General features: G+C 36.0%; 1 protein-coding gene across 1 annotated transcript in view; it reads left to right on the plus strand.

The window, feature by feature from the left end:
• Positions 1-25,163, plus strand: part of TERB1 (telomere repeat binding bouquet formation protein 1) — a 105,377-nt gene that overhangs the window by 46,989 nt on the left and 33,225 nt on the right. Inside the window, exons 2-11 of the mRNA XM_058279891.1 lie at positions 1,131-1,241; positions 1,434-1,562; positions 4,859-4,987; positions 5,872-5,932; positions 6,025-6,140; positions 6,257-6,379; positions 20,830-20,982; positions 22,329-22,460; positions 23,414-23,539; positions 24,639-24,796. Of these exons, the coding sequence (XP_058135874.1) occupies positions 1,131-1,241; positions 1,434-1,562; positions 4,859-4,987; positions 5,872-5,932; positions 6,025-6,140; positions 6,257-6,379; positions 20,830-20,982; positions 22,329-22,460; positions 23,414-23,539; positions 24,639-24,796 (1,238 nt within the window). The remainder of the gene's footprint in view (positions 1-1,130; positions 1,242-1,433; positions 1,563-4,858; positions 4,988-5,871; positions 5,933-6,024; positions 6,141-6,256; positions 6,380-20,829; positions 20,983-22,328; positions 22,461-23,413; positions 23,540-24,638; positions 24,797-25,163) is intronic.

Here is a 25,163-nt window from a genome sequence, read left to right on the forward strand (position 1 = left end):
GCACTCCCTGGGCCTGGGCCAGCTCCACACTGGTCAAGGAAGCCCAGGGTTTGAACCGCGGACCTCCCATGTGGTATCCCTATCCATTGGGCTAAGTCTGCTTCCCTTTTTTTTTTTTTTTTAAGTTTCATTGATTCCAGCTTTAATCTTTACAATTTCCTTTCTTCTACTTACTTAGGGTTTAATCTGCTCTTTTTCTAGTTTCTTAAGGTGGAAGCTGAGGTCATTGATTTAAGAACTTTCTTCTTTTCTCATGTAAACCTTTACTGCTATGAATTTCCTCCTAAATACTGCTTTTTTTTTTAAAGATTTATTTTATTTCTCCCCTCTCCCCCTGTTGTCTGCTCTGTCTGTCCACTCACTATGTGTTCTTCTGTGTCCGCTTGTATTCTCTTCAGGTGGCACCAGGGATCTGTGTCTCTTTTTGTTGCGTCATCTTGCTGCATCAGCTTTCTGTATATGTGGCACCGCTCCTGTGTGGGCTGTGGTTTCAAGCAGGGTGGCTCCCCTTGCACAGGGGCCACTCATTGCGCGGGGTGCACCCTTATGTGGGGGCATCCCTGCGTGGGCCAGCACTCCTGTGTGCAGCAGCACTGTGTGTGGGCTAGCTCACCACATGAGCCAGGAGGCCCTGGGTATCAACCCTTGGACCTCCTATATGGTAGGCGGATGCTCTATCTGTTGAGTCATATCTGCTTCCCCTAAATACTGCTTTAATAACATCCCACCAATTCTAGTAAGTCGTGTGTTCATTTTTATTCATTTCAGAATATTTTCTAATTTTTACACGGCAAATATTTAAATCAGTGTAGCTTTACTTAAGTGAATAGTATTTGGATTTTCTATTCCTCTATTTTATGAAAGGGAAAGACAAATAATTTTAAGAAGTTCATATTAAATTCTTTTATTTAAGCACAACTTCTTCTTTTTATTCATCTTTATTATTTGTTAGATTATAAAAGTAATACATGTTTATTATTTTAAAAAGTCATACATTCCAAAGCTATTTAAGTGGAAAGTGAAGTTTAAGTGGGTAGTTTTTTCTTTCTTTTTTTCTCTTTTTGTCCTTTTAAGTTGTTAGGTTTTGAAGGACTTTTTGGTTTAATGTAATGAAATTTTTATTCTTTTAGAAATGAAGACTGACCTGAACTTACTATTGGAGTGTCTAAAATATCAAATGGACAACCCTTTTTCACAAAAAGAAGCTTTAGTCACTATTCATTCAATTTGTCAACAAAACAGTAAGAGATGATAGTAAATTTTTATCTGTGATTCTTGCTTTAAAATTGTGCTATATCAAATATGCATAGTTCTTTCTCTTAAACTCAATTACTCCATGATATATTACTTTCTTTATGTGATTTATTTTATACTGAAAGGAATACTCAAAATAAAGATCATTTCTATTTTGTTTTTTTTGCACAATCCTACAGGTAATGCAAGTGATTATTTGCAGGAAATTGGTGGTTTGACGTTTGTAAAAAATCTTGCAAAGTCAAGTGAACATAGCATGGTAAAAGAAGCATCCTTATATACATTAGGAGCTGTTGCAGAACAAAATGGTAAAATGTAAAACCTTTAATTATCCTTCAAGCATTTTCTTATATGTTAACAAACTACTCTTTAGAATTAAATATCTTTTAAAAATTTCTGGATATTTTTATCCAGACACTTTAATCAAAAGGTGAAGATAACCCAGAACCATCTTGTAAATATGCTTTGGTTATAGAAGTTCATGTTAACAAGAACATGTTTTTTTCAGTATACCTGAAATAAAGGTGAATCTAAATCATCACCTTGTCAAACAAGCTTTATATTTTCATATTTTCATTCATTAAACATTTATTAATCACCTATTAAGAGTAAATCTACATTAGGGATCCAGGGATAAATACGACATCATTCTTGCCTTTGAGAGAAGGTCTAATGTCTGGTTTTAGACACTTTTTTCTTCCTTTGTTTTGCTACCCACCCTCTTAAGATTTTGTTTTGTTTTGTTTTGTTTTTTTAAAGATTTTTCAGGAACAAATTTTACTGCTCACAAATATGCAAATACTAATCTATTGAGCGTAATCTTGTTTCTTATTACAAAATTATGCATTCTGTATTTCCAGATCACTTTAAAATCCTACATTGTTAGTCAACATATTTTCAAAAGTAGGTCTTTTTGAAAAATTGGTATTCTTTCCTGAGTTGTGTACTTAATGGTTCTTTTGGAATTTTCTTTTTTTTTTTTTTTACATTCTTAGTTTTCTGATGTGAAGTCAGTTGAAGGATTTTCTACCTTCACTTTAGGACTGTTTACTCCTCAGTGTAAGAATATTAATGCTAATTAAGGTATAAGTCACCACTGAAGCATTTCCTTCATGACACTGAGAATAATTTATACAGTGTGAATCTTTACATGTTCTACAATGCCTTATGAGTAAATGATTTCTTATTACTTCTCATTGAATAACTTCTCTAACATGAATTATGTGGCACTCCTCCAAGAAGCTTCATCTTCCTAGTAAAGACTTTTTCTCTCATTTCCTCTTTTGGAAGTTATTCCTACATTGCGTTTTCCTGTGATTTAAAGGCTGATGCTTAGCTGAATGATAGTAACAGTGATTATAGACCTAAGGTTTCTTTTCTGTGAAATTCATTTTAAGAGTTAAATTATAAATTAAAGGATTTCTACATCCATTACAGACAGAAATTTCTCTCACACGTGAATTCTCAAGAATGTTTATCATTTAGAAGTGTGGATGTAGGCTCTTTTCCATCATTCCATTTCTTTTGTGAGTTTTCTCATGTTGTATATGGTCAGGCCATCTATTAAAGGTTTTGCTACATAGATGACATTCAAAAAGATTCTCTCTGGCATTCATAAAGATTCTCTCCACTATGAATTTACTTAGGTTGACTGAAGTATTAAGGATTGAGTAAAGGCTCTTTCATATTGATTCTAAACATAGTGTTTCTTCATGTGTGGTTCCTTAGGTTTCGTTTAAAGTTTAAAGCTATGTTGAAGTCTCTTCTTTGTTAAAAAATATAGAGCATGAGTTTTCTCATGTTGTCTAAGGTCAGAATATTGAAGGCTTTCTCACATACATGTCAGTCTTATGATTTCTCTTCAGTGTAAGTTCTCTCGTGTCTACTAAGGGCAGAATATCTACTGAAGGCTTTCCCACACAGATGACATTGATACATTCATAGGGTTTCTCTCCAGTGTGAGTTATCTCATGTCATCTAATCTCATGTCATCTAAGGTAAGAACAATGAGTAAAGGGTTTCCTACATAGATGACACCCATATGGTTTTTCTCCAGGGTGTGAATTATCTGATATTGTTTCAGATTAGAACCATTATTGAAGGATTTCCTACATATTGCATACATATGGTTTCTCTCTAGTCCTGGTTTTCTCATGTTGTCTAAGGTCAGAACTTTTATTGAAGGGTTTCTCACATAGATGGCATTCATATGATTTCTCTTCAGTGTGAATTCCATTATCCTTTTTAAGGCCAGAACTTTGAATTAAGGCATTTCCACATAGATTACATTCATGTGATCTACTTCTCTTGTAAATTTGCTTATGTTAATTAAAAGATGACTGGTCACTGACAGATTTTCCAGATTGTTTGCTGATGCAGAGTTTCTTTCCCAGGTAAGTTAACGCATGTTGAGTCACTGTAGATCTGTGAGTGAAATCTTGCAAATCATTCCATTCAAAGGGATCCTTTCAAGAGTGAGATCTCTGTAATGGCATGATGATAGTTGTGTCCTTCCTACAGATATGCTGCATAGGTATCACTTCTTGTTTTTTTTAAGGCAGCTCTCCTTGTCTGCACTCTGGTTTTGGAGAAATCCTATTCTTTTCCTCCATAGTTCCTCTCCTTGCTCCAACTAGGAAAACATATCTGATTTCAGACCTAATATCCCAATGAGACTAGATGACTGACATTTTCCAGTATCGTATTTCTGAAGAATTATTTCTTGGATGTCTCTTCACCAACTCTTCTTAGGTGAAGTCTATAGCTGTATCTTTGAAGATCACTGATACCAGTGGTCGCATTGTCAATAGCTTACCTGACATCTATCCTCTTCTGGTTTTTCACTCAGAACTAGACAGACACTAGGCAAGCAAAGCATGGCCTCCAGACCCTAAAATCAACTAGTCTGCAACATTCTCCAGTCCAGTTCAACTGCAGTCCTGTCTTCTCTCAGTTCGTGGGGAGCACTGCAGGTTTTCCTGATGTCTCCAGGATGTTACATGTTTCTTCATGCATTGATGCTGCACCAAGTTGTCCCCAAACTTCAGGTGCCTCCCTTGGGTCAGTCCTACAGGGAGGATGCTGTTATTTTCACCATGGAGAATGTAGAGATATTCCTTGTTCATCATCAGAAGACTCAATATTGTTAAGATGCCAATTATTCCCAGATTGATCTGTAAACTGGAATTTGTTCATTTTCTGCTGTTCTTAAAAAGATATAGAGACCTCTGTTTCTACAGTGGTGGGAACCAAGTTCCTGAAGGTCTTTGGAAATTCAACAACTCTGGGATTACCTACCCAATGGCTCAAGGGCAGCCTGTAACTATCAGATTTTATTTCAAGTTTTTATTAGAAATTTTAGGGACTTGAGAAACATGTTTTAGAGTCTTCATCAAGTATTTCTGATTAAGATATGGCTTTTTTGGTCTGTGAATTGAATAGGTATATATCAATTTATCAGAAATTATGTTATATGATTAATAAATGTCAGTTAAATGAGATCTAGTTGAGAACCATCCCCATTCTGGCAAATTTGTACTTTGTTCAGCATATTTTAAAAATTGTGTTAATGGATAATAATTAAAATTACGTTTTTGTATTTCAGTTTTCTGTCAGCAGACTTTGTGCACTTCAGAGTTTTTTGAAGATTTACTTTGGTTCCTGTCTAATGATTCTAACATAAATTTGAAAAGAATGTCTGTCTATGTTATTTTGGTTCTGGTTTCAAATAATAGTAAGTGTATTCTCTTTTATGTTGTAAAAACATTTTTAAATATAATAAATTGGAAGAGTCATTATTAATCCTTTTGTTCTAGTCTTTGTTTCAGTATCTTTTTATTTCACTAGCTTATGAGAACTATTAGCTTTAAAGAAAAGGGAATAACATAGATTTAATCATTCTATATTTATTGTTAATTTTAAGAAATAGTGAAGTGATTTCTACTATTTAATTAACACTGAAAAGTAATAGTTTTAAAATCAAAAGAGAGGTATTTTATGAATTTGGTTAATTTTCCATTGAGTTGGCCATTTAGTTACAACATTTACTGTTAGCCAGCTATAGCCTTAAATTTCACATAACCCTTAGCTAAAGTTTTTTTTTGCGGGGAGTATATATGTATGTGTAATTTTAGTTTTATAGCAAAGTTGCAATGACAGTGTAAAGTGTTCCTGTATACCAACTATCCAGTCTAAGGTAATTTTTTAACATTGCTGTAATTAATTCTTCAAATTATTAGAAATTCTCTAAGCATTTGAAATACTTTTAGATTTTATTTTTCCTATTTTGGAAAAAATGGAAAAGACTGACTTCGTTCTTTCCTAATTTGGAGCATATTTTGTACCACAGAACCATGATATAAAAATAAGTGTTTTGTCATTTTTATAGTAAATTTGAAAGCTGTTGGTATCTAAACATAAGTACTGCATTTTCCATAATTTGATTATGGATATTTATCTACTATAATCATGTGTTATACTTTGTAATACTTTAATTTTTAAAATAAGGGATTTAAAAAGTAACTATTTATTAAAAATACTATATAAATATTGTTTTCATTTCTGCATAACTATTTCCTAAATAAAAGCCTTTCAGATAATATATGGCTATTTTAACAGGGATTGGACAGACGCTTGTGAGAGCAACAGGTTGTATTACAGTTCTGTCAGAGTTGTTCAGGTGAGCGAATAGGAATTTCTTAATGTTAATTATTTACTACTTAACACCTTATGGCATTTATGATTTACTTCCTTTTATTTTTAACATAATAGGACAGTTCTTTCAAAGTCTGAGTTGAATTTGTCAGATGAAAGTGTTTCTCCGAGTTATCAGTTATGGTCTTCAGTGTGTAGTACTCTGTGTGTCTGTGTCAGCAATCCTCAAAATGGTAATTGTCTAAAGTTTTTAAATATAAAAATAAAAACAGAAATGAGATTCTTATTTCCCACAACTGATATTTTTCAAAGGTCATGTTTAAGCATGATTGTCTTTGTCTCCTTTCAGATGATAATCAAATGATTTGCTGTTCACTTTTTCCACATGCTAATGAGTGGTTACTAACTTACATGAAACCTGAGATAATTCGTCCTATTTGCTCATTTATTGGACTTACTCTTGCAAATAACAGTAAGTATTCATTGTTTTCTAGGTTACACTTGAGAAAATATATTTCAAAGCATAATAGAAACATCAGATTAATGAATAATTTAATTCTAGTAATTCAGGTCATTTTGGATGCCTTTACACTATTGCAGATAGGAAAATCTTAAAAGAACATACCATGGGAAGGATATTAGGAAGATGGTGGTGGCAACATAGTTTTTTATTTTTATTTATTTATTTTTTGTTTATTTCTTTCCCCTGCCCTGCACCCCGGCCTCCCCCGCTCCCCGGTTGTCTGCTCTCTGTGTCCATTCGCTGTGTGTTCTTCTGTGTTTGTTTTTACTCTTGTCAGCAGCACAGGGAATCTGTCTCATTTTGTTGTGTCATCTTGCTGTGTCAGCTCTCCTTGTGTGCGGCGCCATTCCTGGATAGGCTGCACTTTTTTCTCTCTGGGCAGCTGTCCTTATGGGGTGCATTCCTTGTGCATGGGGCTCCCCTATGTGGAGAACACCCCTGCATGGCATGGCACTCCTTGTGCACATCAGCATTGCACGTGGGCCAGCTCATCACATGGGTCAGGAGACCCTGGGTTTGAACCTTGGACCTCCCATGTGGTAGGCAGACGCCCTATCCTTTGGGCCAAATCCGCTTCCCTACATAGCTGTTTAAATCTCTCCAGATGATCTCACAAGGCAGCATATAGATAGCAAAACTAAACACCCAAAGAGTATTTTCTCTGATATTAGCAGACTTACATTAGAAATAAATAATAATAAAACATCTAGAAAAACCCCAAATATCTGGGAATTAAACAACTCAGTACTAAAAACAAAAGAATAGGAAACAAAAAGCCACCATGTGTCAAAAAAAAAATCACAGAAAATTAAAAAATGTTTTAAGTGAATGATAATGAAAACACAACATAAAAAATCTGTAGGATGCTACAAAAGCAGTGTTTAGAGGGAAATTTATAGCATCAAGGCTTACATAAGAAAACAAGAAAGGTTTTAAGTCAAGCATATTAGTTTCTTCATAAGAAACTAGAAGGCAAAGACAGATGAAATTTAAAAGTAACCATAAAAAGGAAGTAATGAAGAGAAGATCAGATGTCAATGAAACAGAATAACAAGAGCAATGGAGAAAAAAAAATTTTTTTTAAGATTTTTCTCACCCCTTCCTGCCCATTGTCTGCTCTCTGTGTCCATTTGCTGTGTGTTCTTCTGTGTCCGCTTGCATTATTCACTGGCACTGGGAAATTGCATCTCTTTTTTTTGTTGTGTCATCTTGCTGTGTCAGCAGTCCTTGTGTGCAAGCTGCACGTCTTTTCACATGGGGCGGCTCTCTTTACGGGGCACACTCCTTGTACGTGGGGCTCCCCTACGCGGGGGACACCCCTGCATGGCACGGCACTCCTTGTGCGCATCAGCACTGCATGTGGGCCAGCTCACCACACAGGTCAGGAGGCCCTGGGTTTGAACCATGGACCTCTGTGTGATAGGTGGATGCTCTATCAGTTGAGCCACATCCACTTACCAAGAAAAATTGATGAACCCAAAAGCTCATTCTTTGAAAAGATCAGTAAAATTGATCCTCTAGCCCAACTGACCAAGAAGCAAAGAGAGAAGATGTAAGTTGACAATATCATGAATGAGAGGGAACATCACAATAGACCTTAATAGACTTTAAAAGGATAATAAAAAATAGAATAAACAACCCTGTGTCACTAAATTTGACAGCTTAGATAAACAAATTCTTTAAAAGATGCAAACTACTAAAGGTCACTCAAGAGGAAATATGTAACCTGAATATCTTGATATCTATTAAATAAATTGAATTGGTACTTTAAAACCTTAACACACAGGAAATTCCAGGCCCTTATGGCTTCACTGGTGAATTCTACCAAATATTTAAGGAAAAAAATACTAATTCTTCATAAATTAGTCAAGAAAAAAAAGAAGTGAAGAGAATACTTCTCAATACATTTAATGAAGCCAGCCTTTCCTCCAAACCAAAACCTGAAAAAGGCATTACCAGAAAATTGAAAACATACATCCCTTATATACACAGATACAGAAATCCTTAAAGATATATTAATAGGGAAGCAGACTTGGCCCAATGGATAGGGCGTCCACTACCACATGGGAGGTCCGCGGTTCAAACCCCGGGCCTCCTTGAACTGTGTGGAACTGGCCCATGTGCAGGGCTGATGTACACAAGGAGTGCCGTGCCATGCAGGGGTGTCCCCCGCATAGGGGAGCCCCACGCAAAAGGAGTGCACCCCATAAGGAGAGCCGCCCAGTGCGAAAGAAAGTGCAGCCTGCCCAAGAATGGCACCGTACACGCAGAGAGCTGACCCAACAAGATGACGCAACAAAAAGAAACACAGATTCCCAGTGCCGCTGATAAGGATAGAAGCAATCACAGAGGAACACACAGCGAATGGACACAGAGAGCAGACAACTAGGGGTGGGGGAGAAATAAATAAAAAATAAATCTTTAAAAAAAAAGACATTAATAAATCTAGCAATATAGAGAGAAGATAATGCATTATGACTAAGTGACGTTTAATATTAGAAAACTCATCATATTCACAGCTGAAAAAGAAAACCATATGATTATTTCCATAGACATAGAAAAAAGTTTGACAAAATTCAGCAAACATTTGTGACAAAAACTCTTGGTAAACTAGGAATAGAAAGGAACTCCCTCAAGTTATAAAGGGCCTATACTGCAGCTAAGATTATTAATGGTGAAAAACTTAATGCTTGAAAAAGAAATCTTTTCTCAGGAAGCGGACTTGGCCCAATGGATAGGATGTCTGCCTACCACATGGGAGGTCCGCGGTTCAAACCCTGGGCCTCCTTGACCCGTGTGGAGCTGGCCCGTGTGCAGTGCTGATGCGTGCAAGAAGTGCCGTGCCACACAGGGGTGTCCCCCAATAGGGGAGCCCCACGCACAAGGAGTGCACCCCACAAGGAGAGCAGCCCAGCGCAAAAGAAAGTGCAGCCCGTCCAAGAATGGTGCTGCACACACGGAGAGCTGACACAACAAGATGACGCAACAAAAACAAACACAGATTCCCAGTGCTGCTGATAAGGATAGAAGCAGTCACAGAAGAACACACAGCAAATGGACACAGAGAGCAGACAACAGGGCTTGAGGGGGGGAAGGGGAGAGAAAGAAAAAAAAAAATCTTAAAAAAAAATAAAAAAGAAATCTATTCTCAACATTTTTCTTCTAACATTTTACTGAATGACCTAGCCATTGTAATAAAACAAGAGAATGAAATAAAAGGCATAGAAATTGAAACAGAAAATGAAAATTAAGTATTTATTCATAGAAGACATGATTGTCTATGTAGAACAAAGAGTCAACAAAAAACTGCTAGAGAAGACAACCAGCAAGGTGGTGGCAGAATAAGGAGCTCCTAGAGTCAGCTCCTGCTACAGGGCAATTAGTAAACAGCCAGAGCTATCTGGAGCTAGTTGAAGCACCTGTTTGGGGTGACTAGAAGAGTATCCTGCAACATCCTTGAAGGAATGAAAGGAGGAGACTGCTCATTTGCAGAGAAGATTCGTGAGTAGAGCACTCCACACCACAGAGGCCAGTGCCCATGTTCCACTGGAGGCACAAGCCGTGTTGGGACCTGTTTGCAGCTGGAATTGAAAGCTCCACTTCCCAAAAATGGGTGAAGAAGAGACAGTTGGGCACCAACTTCAGCTACTGATGAGTAAATTCAGTGAGCTAAAGTGTAATCCTAAGAACAGCTAAAGTTTGAACCTGTCCAAGTAAGAAAGAGGCCAGTAGCTGCCATCTTACTTCGTGCCTGACACTAGGGGAAGCAGGATGGACTGAAAATCACAGGGCTGGTAAGGACCAGCTTCTTTCCATCCAGATCAGATTGCAGCTCTAGCTAAGCCCCATCCCCACCTCTGGCAGAGAGGAAGCTAGGGAAACCTGCACCAGCCTCTCTGGGAAATATCCAGTCAAGCTGCAGTGGCTTGTGATTATCCTACTTTGGCAGCACAGGCCGCTCCAGGAGCTATTCTGTGGCTGGAATTGGAAGCTCCATTTCCCAAAAACAGAGGAAGAGGAGATGGTTAGCCACCAATTTTGGCTACCGATTAGTAGACTCAGTTGACTAAGATATAACCCTAGGAATAGCTAGGGTGTGAATCTATCCAAGTCAGAAAGAGGCTGGTGGCCCCTATTTTGACTCCAACCACAGTTTGAGGGGAAGCCAGGCTGACTGAAAATCACAGTGACAGCAGGAACCGGTTTCTTTCACCCAGATTGGCCTGCAGCCCTAGGCTAGGCTTCAGCTCCACCTCTGGCTGGGAGGAGGCTGGCAGGCCCTGCACCAGCCTATCCAGGTAACTGCAGGTACCTTTGACTGGCACAGAATAATTGGAAGTCTACTGGGGTAACTGTGGTCATCTTGGACCCACACTGCATAGATTGCTGCTCACACCTGCAGCTCCATCCCTGCCTGGAGGCAGGGAAGAAAGGGACGTGAAGCTTCATCAGTCTTTCTGGGCAACTACAGTCTAGGTCTGCACGACTTGGATTATTCCACACAGCTGTGACTCTGTCCCTACCCCTGGCAAAGAAGAAAGTTGTGAGAAGCTTCTTCAGTCCCTGGGACAATGAGGTAGCTTGAGCCTCTACAGCTTGTAGCACCAACTACATCTTTGGCTCCAACTGCACAACCAGCAAGGGAGAAAGGACAGGACACCCTAAATTAAAGAGAAAAACTGCACCCAGAATAAATACTCTAGTAAGCCAGATGCCAAGACACCAACAAAAAATTACAGATCACACCAAGAAACAGGAAGCTATGGCCCAGTTAAAGGAACAAGATAAGCCTCCAGATGACATAAAGGAGTTGAGACAGCTAATCATAGAAGTTTAAACAAATTCCTTAATAAATTCAATGAGATGGCTAAAGAGATTAAGGATATTAAGAAGACATTGGATGAGCACAAAAAAGAATTTGAAAACATACATAGAAAAATAGCAGATATTATGGGAATGAAAAGTGCAATAAATAAAAACATTGGAATCATAGCGGATTGAGGAGGCAGAAGAAAGGATTGGTAAGCTTGAAGAAATGTCCTCTGAAAGTGAACATACAAAAGAAGAGATGAAGAAAAGAATGGAAAAAATTGAACAAGGTTTCAGGTGACTAAATGACAGCAAAAGACATGCAGAAATACATGTCATGGATGTCCCAGAAGGAGAAGAGAAGGGAAAAGGGGCAGAAGGAATATTTGAAGAAATAATGGTAAAAAAATTCCCAACCCTGTTGAAGGACATAGATACCCATGGTCAAGAAGCACAACATACTCCAATCCGAAAAAATCAGAATAGACCAACTCTGAGACACATACTCATCAGAACGTCGAATGCCAAAGACAAAGAGAATTCTGAGAACAGCAAGAGGAAAGTAATGCATAACATATAAGAGATACCCAATAAGATTAAGTGGTAATTTCTCACCAGAAACCAAGGAGGCAAGAAGACATGGTATGAGATATTTAAGATACTACAAGAGAAAAACTTCTAGCCAAGAATCTTATCTCCAGGAAGATTGTCTTTCAAAAATGAGGGTGAGATTAGAATAATCACAGATAAACAGTAACTGAGAGAATTTCTAAACAAGAGACCAGATTTTCAGGAAATACTAAAGGGTATGCTAGAGCCTGAAAAGAAAAGACAGGAGAGAGAGGCCTGGAAGAGAGTCTGGAAATGAAGATTATATCAATAAAAGTAATTTAAAGTGGCAAAAGTGGTGAAAATAAAATATGACAGATAAAATTCAAATAGTCAGGAATAAACTTAGCCAACGATTTAAGGCACTTGTATTCAGAAAACTGCAACTCATTGTTAAAGAAATCACAAAAGGCCTAAATAACTGGAAGAACATTCCATGCTCATGGATTGGAAGACTGAATATCATTAAGATGTCAGTTCTATTCAAATTGATAAACAGATTCAATGTAATCATAATAAAAATTCCGCCAGCATTAAAAAAAATTGAAAACACGATTATCAAAATTATTTGGAAGGGTAAGGGTTCCTAAATAGCCAGAAACATTTTAAAAAGGAAAAGCAAACCCTTATCTCCAGACTTTAAATCATATTATCTAGCTATAGTGGTAAAAACAGCATGGCACTGGTATAAAGACAGATACATAGACCAGTGGAACCAAACTGATGGTTCAGAAACAGCCCCTCACATGTATGGTCAAGTGATTTTTGACTAGCCTGTCAAACCCACACAGCTTAGGCAGAACAGTCCATTGAATAAATGGTGCTGAAAGAACTGGATATCCATAACCAAAAGAAGGAAAGGGGACCCCTGTCTCACACTTTATCTGAAAATTAACTCAAAATGGATTAAAAACCTAAAAATAAAATGAAGAACCATAAATCTTCTAGAAGAAATTGTAGGAAAATATCTTCAAGACCTGGTGGTAGGTGGTGGATTGTTAAAGGAGATAAGAGGAGGGCCGAGATAGATTACTGTTGTTTAATATATGTAGAAGTTTTAATTAGCTTTACTGTAAAAGTGTGGAAATGTATAGAGTGGATTGTAACAAATAGTAAGTAATAGTCAGTTTATAAATGGGGATGTGGCTGAAAGTGGTAGTCTAGGTATGTCAATGCCATCTGACAATGCTAGAGAATAATCTAGGAACTGAATAGCACAGTAAACCAAGAGGTGAATGAGAATTGTGGCCGATGGTACAGATACAAGAGTGTCCTTTGTGAATTAGAGCAAATGTACATCACTACTGCAAGGTGGTGGGAATGTGGAGAAGCATGGGAAAAATACAACTGGAGTGACCTATGAACTGTGGTTAGCAGTAATAATATATTCTTGCATTTATGCCAAAGATGTACTGTGTTGATAATGGGGAAGTATGGAAATTGTGCCAAATATACACTATGGACATAGTAACAATCAGGTGATATGATCTTATCTGTAACAAATGTTCTACCACAGTGTGGTGTATTGATAGAGGGGTGGTGTTTGGGAATTATGCACACATCCATGATTGTTTTATAACTTTACAACTTCTGTCATAAAAAATATATTTAAAAAGCAACAATAGGGTGGATGGGGGAAAAATACACCAAATGTAAAATAAGGACTATAATTAATAGTAAGATTTTGACAATATTCTTTCATTATTTGTAACTAATGTCTCATAACAATTCAAGGTGTTAGTGGAGGATTGATGTATGTGACCCCTTTACGATGTTATGCATGTTTGCTTTGTAAGTTCACAACTTTTACCATATACTTATTGTTTTTGTATATTCATATATAAATGTATAAAGATAATAATAGGGTGGGTTGGGGGAAAATACTTTGGTTAGTAGTAATATTTTGACAGTGTTCTTTAATCATCAGTTAAAAATGTTTAACAATAATGCAATGTATTGGTGGTTGGGTAAGTTATGAGAGTCCTGTATGACGTTATATATATTTGTTTTGTAAGTTCACAACTATTATTATATACTTTTTGTTTATGTATGAGATATATACTTCAATAAATTTAAAAAAATTTAAAAACCCTACTAGAACACAGTAAGTGTTTTTTAGATAGGATAAAGGTCAATATACAGAAATCAGTTGTATTTCTATACATTAACAACAATTGGAAATTGAAAGAAACTTTTATCATTTACAATATCATAAAACAAAATACTGAGGGATAAATTTAATGAAATATTTGCAATGCTTATATGCTGACAATTACAAAACTTTGCTGATATAAATTAAAGAAGATCTAAATTAGGTGACATAGCATGTTAATGTATTGTAAGCCTCAATATTATTAGAATGTCACTTCTTCTCAAGTTTTTCTCTAGATTCATGGTATTCCAAATCAAAATCTAAGCAGTATATTCTGTAGAAATTGACAAGCTGATTATAAAATTTACTTGGAAATGCAAAAGACCTAGGATAACTAAAAGTGTTTTGAAAAGGAGAATGAGGGAAGCAGATGTGGTTCAAGCGATTGGGCTCCCATCTACAATGTAGGAAGTCCAGGGTTTGATCCCTGTTGCCTCCTGGTGTAGGCAAGTTGGCCCATGCATGCGTGCTGGCCCATTTGGAGAGCTGGCGCAGCAAGATGATGCAACAAAAAGAGACACAGGAGAGACAATAAGAGATGCAGCAGACCAGGGAGCTCAGGTAGCACAAGAGATTGAGTGCCAGTCTCCCACTTCAGAAGGTCCCAGGATCAGTTCCCAGTGCTGCCTAACAAGAAGACAGGCAGACACAGAAGAACACACAGCAGTGGACACAGAAAGCAGACAGCAAGCACAAAAACAACAAGGGGTGGGGTGGTGAAATAAATAAATAAATAAATAAATAAATAAATAAATAAATAAATAAATAAATAAATAAATAAAAAATAAAGGAAAAGGAGGATGAAATTTCAAGATTACATAAATTACTCAAGAGTGTGTGGCTTTGGAGTAAATATAGACATATAGATCAATGAAAGAAAATAGCCCAGAAATAGAATCATACGTAAATGGCTAGTAAGTCTTCAAAAGAAATGCTAACGTATTTCCAATGAGGGGAATAGTCTTTTCAAAAAATGGTGCTGGGAAAAGTGGATATCTGTGTGCAAAAAATGAATCTCTGCTCTTATCTTAAACAGTATACAAAAATTTACTTGAAATGATCTGTAGACCAAATGTAAGAGCTAAAACTGTAAAATGTCTAGACAAAACATAGGAAAAAGTCTTTACAACCGTGGGGTTGACACAGATTTCTTTGGACATAAAAAGCATGAACCACTTAAGAAAAAAAATTAGATTTCATTAAAATTAAAAATCTTTTGCTCTTCAAAAGATACTATTAAGAATATGAAAAGGCAAGCCACAAACTGAAGAATTTATTTGTGAAACATACATATGATAAAGAACTTGTACCCAAGATATATAAAGAATTCTTACAAATCTTAATAAAGACAACAGGCAAGTTGATTAAAAAATGGACAAAAGACATGAACAGATAATCACCAGAGAAGATATTAATATTTAATAAGCACATGAAAAGTTGTTCAACATTGTTAGTCTTTTGGGAAATTCAAACCAAAAGCCCAATAAGATACCACTACACACCCACTAGCATAGCCAAAAGTAAAAAGACTGACAATACTAAATATAAGCAAGGATGTGGAGCAAATAGAATTTTCATACATTGCTGGGGATATTTACATTCAGGTATTTAAAACAAATAGTCATGTTTCACATACCCCAGAATCCCCAAATTTGGAATTTGACATTTCCTCTTTCTCTGAAAGCCAGCTTGGATAGATGATGGTTATAGGACCTCATTAATCTCAGTAAACTGTATGAAACATTAATTTGAAGAAATCTGAAATACTGTACAATCAACTAGTAAGAACTAGGATGTTCTTCTGCATATAAGTACAAATTTTTGTTATTTAAGATATAATTAAAAATCTTTGTGGTAAAACTGTAAACCTCTTAGAAGCAAACATAAGGAAATATTTTTGGGACCTTATATTAAGCAATGGATTTTTAGACTTTACACCAAAAGCATGAACAACAAAAGAAAAAAATAAATTGGACTTCATTAAAATTTGAAACTTTTGTGCAACTGTGGATATTAACAAGAAAATGAAAAGATAACCAACTGAATGAGAGAAAATATTTGGAAATCACATATCCAGTAAGGGTTTAATATCCAGAATACATAAAGAACAACAGCAAAAAGTCAAATGACCCAATCAAGGAATGAACAAAGGACTTGAATAGCCACTTCTCTAAAGGAGATATACAAATGGCCAATAAGCACATAAAAAGTTGCTCAACATCATTAACCATTAGGGAAATGCAGTTGAAACCACAATAAAATATCATCTCACACCCACTAGAAAGGCTATTATGTTTAAAAACGGAAAATGACAAAGGTTGGAGAAATAGGAACCTTTGTACATTGTTAGTAGATACGTAAAATGGTATAGACACTGTGGAAATCAGTTTGGTGGTTCCTCAAAAAGTTAAACATAGAACTACCATATGACCCAGCAATCCCACTTCTAGGATTATACCCAAAAGAATTGTGGTTTTGTTTTTTTTTTTAAGATTTTTATTTATTTCTCTCCCTCTTCCCCACCCTGCCCCAGTTATCTGTTCTCTGTGTCTATTTGCTTGCATCTTCTTCTTTGTCCACTTCTATTGTTGTCAGCAGCCCGGGAATCTATGTTTCTTTTTGTTGCGTCATCTTGTTGTGTCAGCTCTCCGTGTGGGTGGCACCATTCTTAGGCTGCACTTTCTTTTGCGCTGGGTGTTTTTCCTTATGGGGCGCACTCCTTGCATGTGGGCCCTGCGTGGCACGGCATTCCTTGCACGCATCAGCACTGTGCATGGGCCAGCTCCACACGGTATACCCAAAAGAATAGAAAGCTAGGATTTGGACATATATTTGTACACCAATGTTCAACATTTTTCATGTTAGCCAAAAGTGGTAACTACTAAAATTAGCAGATGAACAGATAAACTAAATGTGGTACATACATACAATAAAATATTTCTCAGCCTTAAGAAGGAATGTATTTCTAATACATGCCATAACATGGGATGAACCTTGAAGACATCATGCTGAGTGAAATGTTAGACACAAAGGGACAGAACTGTATGATTCTGCTGATATGAAATAGCTAGAATATACAAATTTATAGAGACAGAAAGTAGAGTACAGTTTACTGGGTCGGGTGGAGATGGGGATGAAGAGTTAATCCATAATAAGCATAGGGTTTCTGTTTGGGTTGATGGGAAAGTTCTGGTGATGGATGATGGAAAGGGCAGTGCAAAATTGTGATTAATCTCATTGATTGGTGTGCTTGGTAGTGGTTGAGATAGGAAAGTTTTTGTTGTATATGTTTCCACAATTAAAAACAGAAGAGCAACTGAAGAGACAAGGTCAGTTAAATACAGTACATGATCCTGGACTGGATGTAATAATGAAGGAGAAAAGGCTCAAAAGGATGTTATTGAGACATATGAAAAATTCTAATATAGACTATGAGCTGTATATCGATGTTAAATTTCTTAAATTTGATAACCATACTTAAGGTCATTATGTAAGTAAATATCCTTGAAATGTACATGGATGTATTAAGTGTTCATGGAGCATGATGTATACGTTCTGCTCTCAAGTGTTTAGAAAATAGGCCCATGGCTGTAAAGATGAAACATCAAGCAAGAATAATTGAGTATTTCATTGATGTGGCAAGGGAGTGGCAAGCAAAGTTAACATTGGTAACTTTAATTCCTTGATGGCGATCACCTCCGGCATGAATATGAGCCCTGTCTCTCCTCTAAAGAAAACTTGGGCCAAAGTGAAGACTGCAAAGTTTGATATTCTTGAGCATCAGATGGACCCGTCCAGCAATTTCTATAATTATCGAACAGCTCTTCATGGGGCAGCACAAAGGTCTTTAACTGCTCATAGTTGCAGAGAGAAGATTGTGATACCATTCTTCAGTCTCTTAATCAAAGATATTTATTTCCTCAATAAAGGCTGTGCCAACCGGCTTCCAAATGGCCATGTCAATTTTGAGAAATTTTGGGAACTGGCCAAACAAGTTAGCAAATTCATGACGTGGAAACAAGTCGAATGTCCATTTGAGAGGGACCGGAAGATCTTATAATATCTGCTCATGCTACCAGTCTTCAGTGAAGATGCTCTCTACTTGGCTTCATATGAGAGTGAAGGACCTGAAAATCATATAGAGAAAGACAAATGGAAGTCTTTAAGGTCGAGCCTCCTAGGCAGAGTTTAACAAGTGGGATGCTGGTTGCCGCTGCGTCGTGTGGATCACTGAGGGGCTGGTCTTTGTGTTCTGGCATCTAATACTGAGAAAAATCATGGGGACCCCATCGGCATTAGAGTGCCCTGGTCAGCAAAGAAAGCAAGCTCACGCATGAGCAGATGGGGAACTTATTTTTCTGCAGCTAACAGCCTGACCGGATTTCATGAGACTGAAATGTTCACTGACCACGAAGACACTGGAGAAAGAATCCCAGCTCTGCACATGACTCATCTCCTGGAATTTCCATGTGAATCCACACCTCTGCACCTGGATGGAGCTTTCTTTTATGTGTGTGTGTTTTTTATTTGGTTGAACATTTGCTGCTAATGGGACTTGCCCAGCTGAGTGCTGGCGCTTAGGAAGCCTATGTTCCTTTGTTAACTTAAATGAAAAAGGGAGAGGGAGAAAAAGCCCATTCATTTAGATCCCCAAACTCAGTTCCATCGGTATTTTCAGAGAGAGGTAAGACTGGTTGAAGCCTGACAGTAGAGTTTGTTTCCCGTTAGTGTGTGCTGTGTTGTGAATTCCTCTCCTCCCTCTTTCTACAAGATTTTGAGTTGGCTGCTTGTTAGCAAACTCACTTTTACCCACATAAGTTATTTAATATAATCAGAAAGCTCAACACTGTGGTAGGAAAATAGCCACTAAGGGAAAAAAAAAAAGCAGAGTGTGTCATTGGACTGCTTAACGTTCTAGAAGGACTTTTGTTTTTGTTTCTTGCCCTTCGGAGCTGTTTACAGCTGACCACTGTGTGCTGTAGTTGTGTTTTTCAGGGCCTTTTTTTACCTAGTTTTCCATGACCCCTATTTTGTTTCCCTTGTAAATTTAAGTTATCTGACTTTAAGGGTCTTGGAAAAAACCCACAGCATAGTTACATTTAAATTTTCTTTTGACAGACTTATTTTTCATTACTTCTCGGGGTCTGTTGGTAACTAAACATGTAAACAAAGAATAAATTGGAAAAGTCACTCCCATCCTGGCAGTGAACAAAATAAATGAAAACCACCTTGCTGTTAACTCAGTGGTTGATCTAATTGTGAAATAGTTCACCTTGTTAAACATCTAAATGAGTCTATAGTTGCTCTGCAAACTTAGCCATTATGTTTATTTACTCTAGAAGAAACTGTAGAGTAGTAATCTGTGCTAATGGAAAAAAACCAACAAAACATGTTACAAACAGATGTATTTGAAAACTTCATGATATGGTTTTAAAAAAAAACAGAGCATGTCTGCTACATGTCATCTGAGCAGACCTAAAATGTCTCCAAGTTGTCCCTTTACAACCATCAATATATTTTACACTCTGCAAAAAAAAAAAAAAAAGAAAATAGGCCGATGGATTGATGGATAGAATAACATGGCAAATGTGACAAGATGTTAAAATTAATGGATCTGGGTATCTTGTGGGGAGGTATGTTGGACTTCTCTATATGGATTTTGTATTTAGTTTTGCAACGGTCCTGGAAGTTTGAAATTATTTCAAAATAAAAAGTTCAAGGGAAAAATATGTAATGTTGGGGAAAAAATATTAAAATATTTGTGGTAACAGTGCTTTTGCCATCTAAAATTTAAAAGCATTTAAAAATACTTCCATTTTTGAAGAATTTTAAAAAATAGTTTCTAGTAAAGAAATCTGTTTTGTAGTCTACATAATACTAAAAATGTTTACTTGTCCTTAAATAATATTTCCTTTCCCAAATGTAGAAAATTCTGAAAAGATTTTTCTTACATTAATATCTCTGTGTTTTATTGAATAATATAAACGTCAATTTTGTCTTTATGTCATCTTCAGTCTAATTTAGGAACTAGGTAGACTGGGAAGAAGGTTTGTGGCAAAATTATAAATGCTAGCTCTTATGTCCACTCATTATATGCTTATTATTGGGATCAGGGCTGTGGAGTCTGTTGAATCCACAGATCTATGGATACTCTTCCATCAGAATCATTTTCAACAGGGGAACAAAAGACTCCAGACTTTAAAAACATATGTCTGCCATTGAATCTTTGCTTGGAAGAGTTATGATTATCAATGATATGTTATAATTTTATGCTTCTAGAAGTAAAAGAATTCTGCTTAAATAAGATGGATGAAATATGTTTTCTTTTGGAACAGTTAAATCACTTTACCCTTTGCAGATTCAAGCAACTGGAGGACTGAATTATGTTGGAATTCAGAAAATAGGCAGCCTGCAAATGAAAATATCAAGCTAGCTCAATGAATCCATTTGTTGTTAACACTATTGTAGGACTTGAGTTTAATAGTGCCATTCTTGAAAAAATAAAACAGCTCTCACTGATTGAAACAATGGATTTCTAAAGCACAAGAGATAATTCTATACTATTTGTGTAGTTATACTCTGTCCAAGAGAGATTCTTAAATAAGTAATAATCTATTTTATACATGGGAAACAGGTGCTCAACAACTGACCCACAGGTACTCTCCCTTATAATCTATTTTATGATAAAACAACTTGCTATTTCTTTAATTTTGGGATTTTTAGTGAGTATTTGAAAAAGTCAAGTTAATGTCTTATTTAGTGCAGCAAATTAATTGAATGAAATGTTTTGTTGATATGAGGTATTAATAATTCTCCTTTATTCCATAAGCACATGTTCAGAAATACTTTTTATCTGTGGGTGGACTGGATGTATTGTCTCAAGTTCTTGTGAAACTGGAATCTGATTCACACAAGACTCTTTCCAGTGCTAAACTTGCAGTGATGGTGACAAAGACGATGGATGCATGTATTGCTGATAATCGTAAGTGAAAATGCTTAGTAAATTTTCTACAATTCTTTTTTGTTTGAATTCAGCACGGTGAGTGCTGAAATGATAGATTGTCACTAACATGGATTGAATTTCCAGCTTTTACAAGTTTGGAAGGAACCTTAGAAATTATCCAGTCCACCTCTTTATCTGCCTATGGAGCTTATGACTTCCCTAAGTATTCAAATCTTGGTCTTCTGACTTTAAGTCTAACGATAAACTTATGGTAAAATTCTATCATTCATAAACCTTTATTTCACTTTAAAGGTATCATTAAATTAAAAGTTTTATATTGAAAAATAAAGGAACATTTTGGAGACATAAGGAATGGAAAACCCAATTTATAGATTTTTTTATATAAAAAGTTAAGATATATATGTCTCTTTCTAGTAAGTATGAAGACTAACTTACCCAATACATTATAACTAGTGAGTGTGAAAACCAGACTTCTGCCATGGCTGCTTCTCACGTGTACAAACATGGAGAAATGATAGTTCCCGTGAATATTTTTAATGAGAAATACTGTGGACATTCACAAATAACTAAACAAGTAGATGATTTCTTAAAAATCACTTATTTAGGACCTGCTAGGTAATGGGCTCTATGTGAGGTACAAAAATGACTAAGATATAATCCCTTAAGGAATCTGCAACCTTTTTGTTGATATCAGTATTGTTAGATTCTGGATGACTCTGTTAAAAACCCCATGAGGAGAAGTATAGCCTACAATGGTGTACTACTTGAATTTTGCCATATCTCAGTATGGCTTCAGGTATGCTTCATTGCATCATCGACCTCTCTAGAAACATGGCCATTTTTTAATAGTGTATTTCAGTGTCAGACAGGTCTTTACTATCCAGTCTAAGAATAGGTGTGTAAGGTAAATGTAAGCATTTTTTTTTAATTAGAGAAATTGTGAGTTTACAGAACAATAATGCATAAAATACAAAATTCATATACCACTCTATTATTAGCACCTTGCATTGGTGTGAACTGTAAGGCATTTTCAACTTTTGGGAAAGTAGTGTTCATATTCACAGCATTATGCAGAACAATAAGGAAGAAACCATTCTTCAAAAATTTTGCCTTAGTAAAATATCTTTAGTATGGAAAGAGGGATTAAATAGGGCTCTATAAGCCATCATCTTATAACAATGCACTTATTTATTTACACACACATGTATATGCATATATTAGATGTTATATGGTATATGTATATTATATTTGTCTATATGATATCATTCTCCCAGGACAAGCTCTGAAAAATACATTGTGGTGTGTGTGTGTGTGTAAATTTTAAGTTAGTACTTAAACTTTTTTTTACTATTTTATACTGATAGCTACTTTTGGAATAGTACTATCCAAGTACCACATTGTTTCGAAACTTCTGGCATTATTGCTTCATGAGAGTCTGGATTCAGGAGAAAAATTCAGTGTCATACTTACTCTTGGTCATTGCACTGAGGTTTGTGGTAAGTATTGGATTTATTTTAATGTGCTTATCAAAACAATGAAGTAGAAACACACTTTTGTTTTTCTCCCCCTACTAAAATGAAAGGTTTAGAAAGTATTGCCTCTTTCCAGTCATTCACATTCCAAACCAGTCATTTTTAACTCTTCATCCTTCATTCATTGCATTCAGTCCTTATTGCTTTCTGCCCAGTTCCAGGGCTGCTCTCTCAATTTAGGCCTGAACCCCTCAGCATCTTTCATCAATATTATCACAGTAGCTTCCCCTGTGCTCCCTTCCTTCTTTCTTCACTTTTCAATTCACTCTTCACTGCTGCACAGATCTGATGCTTACTGATAACCTTCAAAGATTTTATCTTTCTCTACTTATCATTCTCTTTTCTTTCTCCTTCCCCTTCCTCTCTCTACTCTGTGCCTTCTCTCTCTCAACCTCCTTTCTCACTTCTCCCACTCTTCTTCTGTTTACTGTCCTCTTCTCCCACCCTCTCCACTTTCCTTTCTTCATCTCCTTTTCTCTCCCATCTCTCTCTTCTCAATTTTCTTTTCCCCATCCTCTCCCTTTCCCATCTTCCACTCTCCTCCTTTGCCCTTCCACTTCTTCCACTTCCTCTTCCTTCCTTTTTCTACTCCCCGCATCAGTTTATTTCTCTTTCTTTCTCTTAACCTCTGTGTAGTTTAGGATTAACTATACCTTTTCCGAAACCAAATGAAGGCAGTTTGTTTACTCTGAAAAGGTATGACATTATTCTGTGGAGTATTTCAGAGGTCACTTATGAGATGGGTGTTTTTTGTAAGTGGATTAAGTCCTAGATTGAAAATGCTTTTGAAACTATGTTTTTCTCTATTTTAAAATTTGATCTATGTTCATAATTATCACAAGGAAGAATTGTGACTCAATGAAAATTGTTATGATAAAATAATTGTCTTCTACATTAAATTTTGTTATGTTTTGCAGAGGAAAATCAGTATGATATTTTAAAAAACAATGGGCTTCCACTTATGATACAAGCCTTAACTGAATCTCAGAATGAGGTGCTAAACAGAGCTGCTACTTTTGTGCTTCACAACTGCAAAAAAATTAGTAAGTTTACTGTTACTTTAAGAAAATACCAATCAAAGTTTACGAAGGGGAGTTTTTTTTTCTATTTTAAATTACCCAAGCCCCTTTAGTTTCTCAACTCTTCTTACATTTAAAAAGTAGAGTGTATAATTTGGAGATGACAGCAAGGGTATTTTCTGCACATACAAATCTATATAGAACAGAACAGCAATAGAAATAGTTCACTTATTTTTTGCTGTGTGGACAAGCTTAATTTGTAGGACTTAAATTTGGTGGGCAAGGGAGATTTGTTATAAAATCATAATATACATTACATTTATTTATTTTTAAATATTTGGCTGCTTAGTGTGTGCCAGGCCCTGTGGTAGGCATTAGAGACACAATGATAAGAAAAAACAAACAAACACCATGCAATCATGGAGCTTGATTTAATGTATTATTATAAATTGACAAGGGTATGAATGGATGGAACACGATTTTTGAGAGCCTATAGCAAAGAAATCTGACCTAGACATAGGGCAGAGAGGGATTCCAGTAGAAATAATGCTTGTGCTGAGATTTGAATATATAGTTAATTAGGTGAAAGGAATGCAGTTTGTCATGGGTGAATGTCTCTTGCATAAGCAACACGTAGGTGCAAAGGCCCTGTTGTTGGAGGGTGCTTGGCGTATTCAAGAAACTGATGGCCAGTGTGACTAGAGCAGTAAGGATTTTGGTCTTTGTGGAAGAAAAATTGCTCTAATTCAACATGTTAAAAGAGAATTTAAAAGATTATAGAAGGGAACCACTTTTTGAAAATCATTTTTTAAAAAAAGATAAATCAACCAAACTACTTTAAATCAGTCTCTTTACACTTGACTGTGTTTTTGTGCCTGACATACTGTATTTTCATGTTTTCCTTTTTCCTTTAACTCTAAAGGGTAAAGTCTAATTTATGACTCTTTGGGTTCTGGGCTCTGGCCACTCATTCCAATTATTTTCAATACCAGTTAGGAAGTTAAGATAGTCTGGATAGGTAAAATTTAGGGGAGGGGCAGGATATGAGGTTGTCCTTATTTAAAGCATTGAAGTAAAATCTCTAATAATGGATAAACTCACCATTTTTTCCCATATTACAAAGCTGAGAAATTATCTCTAAGTCTAGGAGAATATTCTTTTGATGAAAATGAAGCAGAACAATTAAAGGACATAAGTGAGAAAGAGAAGAATCTTGAAGCGTACTGGAAGAAAGCAAAGGAAATTCTACACAGAATAGAACAGCTTGAAAGAGGAGATGAGGTTGGCTTCTTTGTTTCAAATAATATAGAACTTTTTTCAGTTATTTTTTTAACAGTAGAGGTTGGAGGATAAAGATTTTTTTCTTACCAAGTTATTTTTTAAAATATAATGGTTTTAAATTTAAAATTCCAGTAGTAATGCTTCAGGAATTAACCTTGAGCACAGAACAGAAAAGATTTTTAAATGGTAGAAATGATAAATGAAAAGAGTCGTGAAAGATAAGAGACAGGAGATCTAATATCCGAATAATGGGAGTTAAAGAAAGGATGGAGAAGTAATGATCAATCTAAATATTTATCTACACACACATATATATTTCCATACTTTTTCAATGTATGTGGTTTTATTTAAAAAATACATGTACATA

This window comes from Dasypus novemcinctus, chromosome 18 (genome assembly GCF_030445035.2).
Source record: "Dasypus novemcinctus isolate mDasNov1 chromosome 18, mDasNov1.1.hap2, whole genome shotgun sequence".
NCBI classification, from domain to species: Eukaryota; Metazoa; Chordata; class Mammalia; order Cingulata; family Dasypodidae; genus Dasypus; species Dasypus novemcinctus.